Source organism: Piliocolobus tephrosceles, chromosome Y (genome assembly GCF_002776525.5).
Source record: "Piliocolobus tephrosceles isolate RC106 chromosome Y, ASM277652v3, whole genome shotgun sequence".
NCBI classification, from domain to species: Eukaryota; Metazoa; Chordata; class Mammalia; order Primates; family Cercopithecidae; genus Piliocolobus; species Piliocolobus tephrosceles.
Genome location: NC_045456.1, coordinates 23,067,551 through 23,074,173, shown reverse-complemented (window position 1 = coordinate 23,074,173; position 6,623 = coordinate 23,067,551). Strand labels below are relative to the sequence as shown.

Sequence of the window (6,623 nt, the reverse complement as noted above, 5' to 3'; positions counted from 1 at the left end):
CCTGGGCGACAGAGCAAGACTCTGTCTCAAAAAAAAAAAAAAAAAAAAAACAAAAAAAAGAAATAATCACTAATAAAACCAGCAGAGCCTTGACTATTCTGGCCCAGCAAGAAAGTCAGATGAGAAATGCTATCTATCAAAATAGATTAGCTCTCCACTACTTGGTAGCAGCTGAAGAAGAGGTCTGTAGGAAATTTAACCTTACTAATAGCTGCCTACACATAGATAATCAAGGGCAAGTAGTTGAAGACAGAGATATGACAAAACTGGCACATGTGCCCGTGCAAGTGTGGCATGGATTTGATCCTTAGGCCATGTTTGGAAAATGGTTCCTAGCGTTAGGAGAATTTAAAACTCTTATAATAAGAGTTATAATAGTAATAAGAACCTGCCTACTACTCCCTTGTTTGCTACCTGTACTTCTTCAGATGATTAAAAGCTTCATCGCTACCTTAGTTCACCAAAATGCTTCAGCACAAGTGTACTATATGAATCACCATTGATCTCTCTTGCAAGAAGACATGGGTAGTGAGGATGAAAGTGAGAACTCCCACTAATGAGTGAGAGTCTCAAAAGGGGGGAATAAGAGAGGAGACCACCCTTTATATCATCTTATGCCCAATTTCTGCCTCCAAAGAAAGAAGAAGTAAAAACTAAAAGGCAGAAATGAAATCCATAAGCAGACAGTCCAGCGCCGCACCCTGGGCCTGGTAGTTAAAGATCAACCCCTGACCTAATTGGTTATGTTACCTATAGATTATAGACATCGTATAGAAATGCACTGTGAAAATCCCTATCTTGTTTTGTTCTGATCTAATTACCGGTGCATGCAGCCCCCATTCATGTGCCTTCTGCTTGCTCAGTCAATCACGACCCTCTCACACGCACCCTCTTAAGAATTGTGAGCCCTTAAAAGGGACAGGAAATGCCCACTAGGGGAGCTCAGCTCTTGAGATGGAAGTCTTGCTGATGCCCCTGTCCGAATAAATCCCTTCCTTCTTTAACTTGATGTCTGAGGAGTTTTGTCTGCTGCATGTCCTGCTACACATCTCAAAAAAAATAACAAAAAAGAAAACTAAAAAGTGGTATTATATTTTAATGGCATGTGGACATAGGTGAAATGACCATTGTTTTGTGTCCTGGTATGCCAGCATAAGGAATCAGGATTCCCTGTATAGATATGGATTATTCACTCCAAACTTTTCCTACTTAGGCACAATTTGAAAATATATATATATATGGTCAAATGGCAGCAGTAAGTTTCCAGCCTGAGAAATCTGACTGTGCAAATCCATACACCATCTCAACTTCAGCTTTCCCAGAAAACTGAGTGATGAATCTTGTCAGGTTTTAGCTTGTGACACCAGCAGATTTATAGTATACAAAATCCACTCTGAATTCTGCTTCTGAACTGTTGCATAGCTGGGATCCCCAGTGTAATCCATTTCAGCACAACAACTGGGAATCCCTGCTGCAAATAAAGGAAGACATGGCAAGTATGCAGCTAGTTCTTTCAGGCAAGGACTTGGCAGTTAAAGCAGAAGATAGAAAAGAAATTTTAGAAGAGGCAGGGGAAAATCAGCACATTTCAGTGAGATAAAAGGAAAGAAGCCTTTATGGTGGTGTTGCTGAAACTATGTAGATTTGCATAGTGGTCATCAGATAACTGGAAGCTAAAAAGAAAGCATAGTGGAATTGATAACCAGTGACAGTAGTTTCAGTAAATCAAAATTGTTCCAACTCTAGTGAAAACTGCTTTGGCCTACCCCTTAAAGGTTGTGGAGAAGAGCAACGAGGAAAATTAATGCCTGAACACCATGAATGTTTGTTTTTGACAATGAAAGTAGATTTTAATGGGTTTCAGTCCATAGTCAATATTTACTGATTCACACACACATATATATAAACATACATACATATATCAGACACTGTTAGGTCTCTGCTGGGTGTCCAAGACAGATAAGAAAATTAATGTGATAGATAAGAAACATCTCCTAGAAGGAGTGATACCTGTGCTAGAGGAGTCTTAAGTAGGCAAAGAGGGAGAGGGCCTTTTATCTCCAGGAAAGAAATGGGGCAAAAGGTGCAATATGGGAAAGGGCATGGCTGAAAGTGATTTGTTTGAATCTTGCTCCAGAAAAACAGAAAGACATAAAACTGAAAGGCAGACAAATGTCAGATCTTGAAGTGATTTATTCAGCCACCGTGAAGACCTGGGCTTAGAATCTAGAAGGCATTAAATGCTAACCTAAGAAATTGAATATTTGGATGGAGCATGAAACCAATGTGATGAAAGTATGCTTCAGAGGCTAGGTGTGGTGATTCATGGCTGTTATCCCAGCACATTGGGAGGCAAAGGTGAGTGGATCATCTAAGGTCAGGAGAGCCTGGGCAACATGGCAAAACCCCGTCTTTAATAAAAATACAAAAATTAGCCCAGCATGGTGCTGCACCTCTGTAACCCTAGCTGCTTGGGAGGCTGAGGCATGAGAATCACTTGAACCCAGAGGTTGAGGATGCAGTGAGCTGAGATCACTCCACTGCACTCTGGCCTGATGACACTGTGAGACTATCTCAAAAAATAAATAAATAAAAAAATAAAGTGTGCATTAGAAAATGTGAAAGGTGGCCTCTTGTGGGAAGTAATTAAAGGCACAAATGTGCTGGAATGCTTTGACAGAAGGTAAAAAATGGCCATTGCTAATGCCAGCTGTGAAATTCCAGCATGTCCTGACACTGATGCAGTCCATGAGTATAATATGTGAAGTTTGTTACCCAAGTGATGACACAAATAATGGTGATCACATTTACTGAGCTGGCTAGGTACGAACTGTAATGAAGATGATCTTTGCCATCTAAAATTCAAGTTTAAAATAACTAGGGAAATGTAACAGAAAATACCAAAGTAGATAGTGTGTATTAACCTTTCTCTGGAATTTTTGTATGTGCATGTGTGTGTAGGTATGTGTGTGCATCTGTTCCCTCCTTTGTGCCATCTTAATTTAGACCCTCATTTGATTTAGGCCAGATTTCGAGAAGTCGCTTATTACCTTTTCCTAACTCCACTACCTTTTTTTGCCCTTGCTCAATGCCATGGTTTTGAATGTCCCTCCAAATCTCACACTGAAATTCTGTGGCCACTGTAATTGTGTTGGGAGATGGGACCTTTAAGAAATGACTAGCTGGGAGGGTGCAACCTATCATGACTGGATTGATGGCATTATGTTGAGAATAAGTTAGTTATTGTGCGAGTGGGCTTTGGATCAAAGGATGAGTTTGGCCTTTATTTTCTATTTTTCACATGTCCTTCACCATATGATGTCCTCCTGCCATGTTGTAACATAGAAAGAAGGCCACAACAGATGCAGCCCCTTGGACTTCCCCAGCCTCCAGAAACATGAGCAAAATGAGTCTTTTTACAAATTACCCAGTCAATGGTATTCTGTTGTTGCAACAGCAAATGGACTAAAGCACTTTTTTTTCCTCTTTAGAGAACTAAATAAACTTACAAAGAGACATGTCAAATTTGCTGCCAAATGATCAAAAAGGCCATATATGTTTTAAAAATTGTACAATAGCCCACCACTGAAATAAAGCACCATTTTCCTCTTCACCTAGTTTTTAGAAATAAGGGAAAAGCAACCATAAATGTAAACATGTAATTTTATTGTTTAATGAGAGAATTATAGGAATTTTAAAATTTTTTATCAATGCAAATTTCAATTCCTGTTGTCCTGCCTAATCTGTTACCTTTTTGGTGGAAGATCAGTTGTAATTAGGATGATGTTTGTCCAGTGAAGATGATTGATGAGATGGCCTGGAAAGACAGGCAGCCGATGTATCAAATGTCATAGGCATTTGGAAGCACTGGTTGCCTGCTGGTAGCAGGTTAGGATAAGGAGCCTCACTGACTGATACTTCAAAATATCTGGTTGGAAAAGTAGATGGTTCCACTGTCAGCCCCCAAAAACTATTCTGTAAGGGAGGTGGGATGTGGTATTGAGAAGTTAATGGTGATAACAAAATTCACATATGTCCATTTGTTTGCGTGTAGGTGCTATGAGAGTGCATATGAATGTTGGTCAATTGATATAAATGTTGATCTGTGGCAATTTTGTCTGACGGTCCAACTGAAGTTGAAGATGGAGGAGGAAAACCGCTTCTGATTGGGTCAGTTGAACTAGCTGACACAATATTTCCTCCGTAGAGGCATATTTAAGTTTGTAGAGGTTGGAAATAAACTTTCTTCACTAGTTTTAGCAGCTAAGCCAGAATTACGATTACCCATGTTACCCCCCGCTCTGAAGTGCTTCTTGTTGAAATCTTCAGCAAATAAAGTAGATACAGGAGAAGGATTTTTAATCCCAACTTTTAATTCTTACTGAAAGTTGGGGACAGTCACGTTTGAAATTTGGATTACGAGAACTATAACTAAAACCAAAGGAGAAGTTGATTTAGTGTCATTTTTAACCAAGAGACAAGAGACTATCACACATCTGACGTGTAAAGTCTCAGATTTCTGTTGTACCACACAAAGTTAATGTTATCAACTAATAAATGCACATTGTTGACTATTTTTAAGAATGCACTTTTTCAGAAAAAAGCATTCAATTAGTAAAGCCCTCAAATGAAAACATTATACATTGACAGTGACATTTCACTAGTGGCTTTGGTATCTTTATTTGGAGTTCACTGTAAGATTCAAAGTTGTTGGCAAAGTTTTTAAAGACGCTGAAAGTTTAATACTTAAGCTGACCTCAATGATTTCAAAAAATTAAATAATTTTAACCTTAATATTTCACATAATTTTTGAAATCTGGTCTTACTGCATATATTAGTGTGTTTACTAATGTATAAAATAAAATCGTATATATACTCTACATAAAGTAGTAACTGAAAATATTTTGAATACTTTGCTTGAAACAGAGACTTGTTTTTCTTCTGCCAGAAAGTTGGCCAAAGAAGCAGAAGTTTGAAAATTCTGTCGAATTTTACTAAATACATAGAGATTGAGCTGTTGAACTAAACTTTTCATACTATCAGTTTCCAATATTCTGTAAGGAGCCCTTCTTTCCAAAATTTCTTTCTTGAAGAGTTCATTAATCACATGCAAGTTCCATTCTCATCCTATGATATAGACTTGAATTGGTCACTTTCAATTATTTTCCAAAGTTTTTTGGGAAACGTCAGGGAAAGAAAATCATTATCTTTATCTGGCTTAGAGACACAAACTGTGTAAGGTGGCCTTTTTGTCAAGGACCCTTGTGACAAAACTCAAAAAGCAGTTTCTTCAATCATTGACCCCAGGGAATGTGTTTTCACACAATGGAGACCTAGGGGAGGCTTCTGAACCAGTTAATTCATCTTTCGGAGTTTCTGAGGAAACACGTGCCATCTCAAGTAAATATTTCTTTAGCTACTCTTTCAGGCTGCATTGTTTTCAAGACTGCAGCTTCCAAAGCTGCTTTAGAAGGCCTAGGCAGGTAAAGTAATCTATATCATCACAGTGGTTCCTAATCTGAGTAGCAATGACATCACAAGAGGACTTTGGTCTCCTAGTAATGTGTATGTAAAAATTCAGCCAAGTATGAGAAATGAAAATTTCTTCATTTTCATTTTTCATTCCTCACTTCTTTACAGGAAAATTCTTCCCAGCAATGTATCCAGTAAAAACAAAATGTGAACTTACTGCTTACACAATGTGATCTCTAAAATCTCATTCCTGCAGAATCTTTTGAGTAAATAAGGAAATAAATGAATAATGTCCTCAATCCCTGAAATAAAAGTGATTTTCTCTGTTACACACACACTCATACTATATTGGTGCCAGGAGCATAGGGCCTGGTAATTGGACAATGCAAAAAAACAATAACAAAAAAAGATTTTAAAAGCTCTGTCAGTTTGGCATGTTGGATTGGGAATTGATGCAGGGCAGAACCTATATGTTAAAAATCCTCTCTCTACTAAGATACAAAAAATTAGCTGAGCATGATGGCATGCACTCAGGTGGCTGAGGCAGGGGAATCACTTGAACCTGGGAGGTGGAGACTGTGGTGAGCCAAGATCACACCACTGCACTCCAGCCTGGTGACAGAGCAAGACTCTCAAAACAAAACAAAACAAAAAAATGCATGGCCTAAAAAGTAGGTTGCCGATTGCTGGGGAGGGGCGGGGGAATACAAAGAACTGTTTAGTAGATAAGAGGTTTCCTGTTGGGTGATAGAAATGTTTAAGAACTAGAGTGAGGTGATAATTGTACAACATCATAAGCATGTTAAATTCCATTGAATTGTACAACATCATAAGCATGTTAAATTCCATTGAATTGTACACTTTAAAATAATTTTATATTATGTGAAATTTGCTTTAAAAAATTAAGGGCTGGGTGCAGTGAGTCATGCTTGTAATCCCAGCACTTTGGGAGGCTGAGGCGGGCAGATCACGAGGTTAGGAGATCAAGACCACCCTTGCTAACACGGTGAAACCCCATCTCTCTTAAAAAAAAAAACAACCATCCTGGCTAACACGGTGAAACCCCGTCTCTACTAAAAAATACAAAAAACTAGCCGGGCGAGGTGGCGGGCGCCTGTAGTCCCAGCTACTCGGGAGGCTGAGGCTTTAAT

At 38.6% G+C, this 6,623-nt stretch overlaps 1 protein-coding gene and 1 pseudogene across 1 annotated transcript in view; one reads left to right on the top strand and one right to left on the bottom strand.

Moving 5' to 3' along the window:
* The window catches only part of LOC111535452 (40S ribosomal protein S4-like), a 39,220-nt gene extending 37,415 nt beyond the window's left edge, over positions 1–1,805 (top strand). Inside the window, exons 7-8 of the mRNA XM_026451322.1 lie at positions 1,423–1,591; positions 1,776–1,805. Of these exons, the coding sequence (XP_026307107.1) occupies positions 1,423–1,591; positions 1,776–1,805 (199 nt within the window). The remainder of the gene's footprint in view (positions 1–1,422; positions 1,592–1,775) is intronic.
* Positions 1,806–3,765: 1,960 nt separating this feature from the next.
* On the bottom strand, positions 3,766–5,395 carry LOC111535451 (annotated as a pseudogene).
* Positions 5,396–6,623: the final 1,228 nt, after the last annotated feature.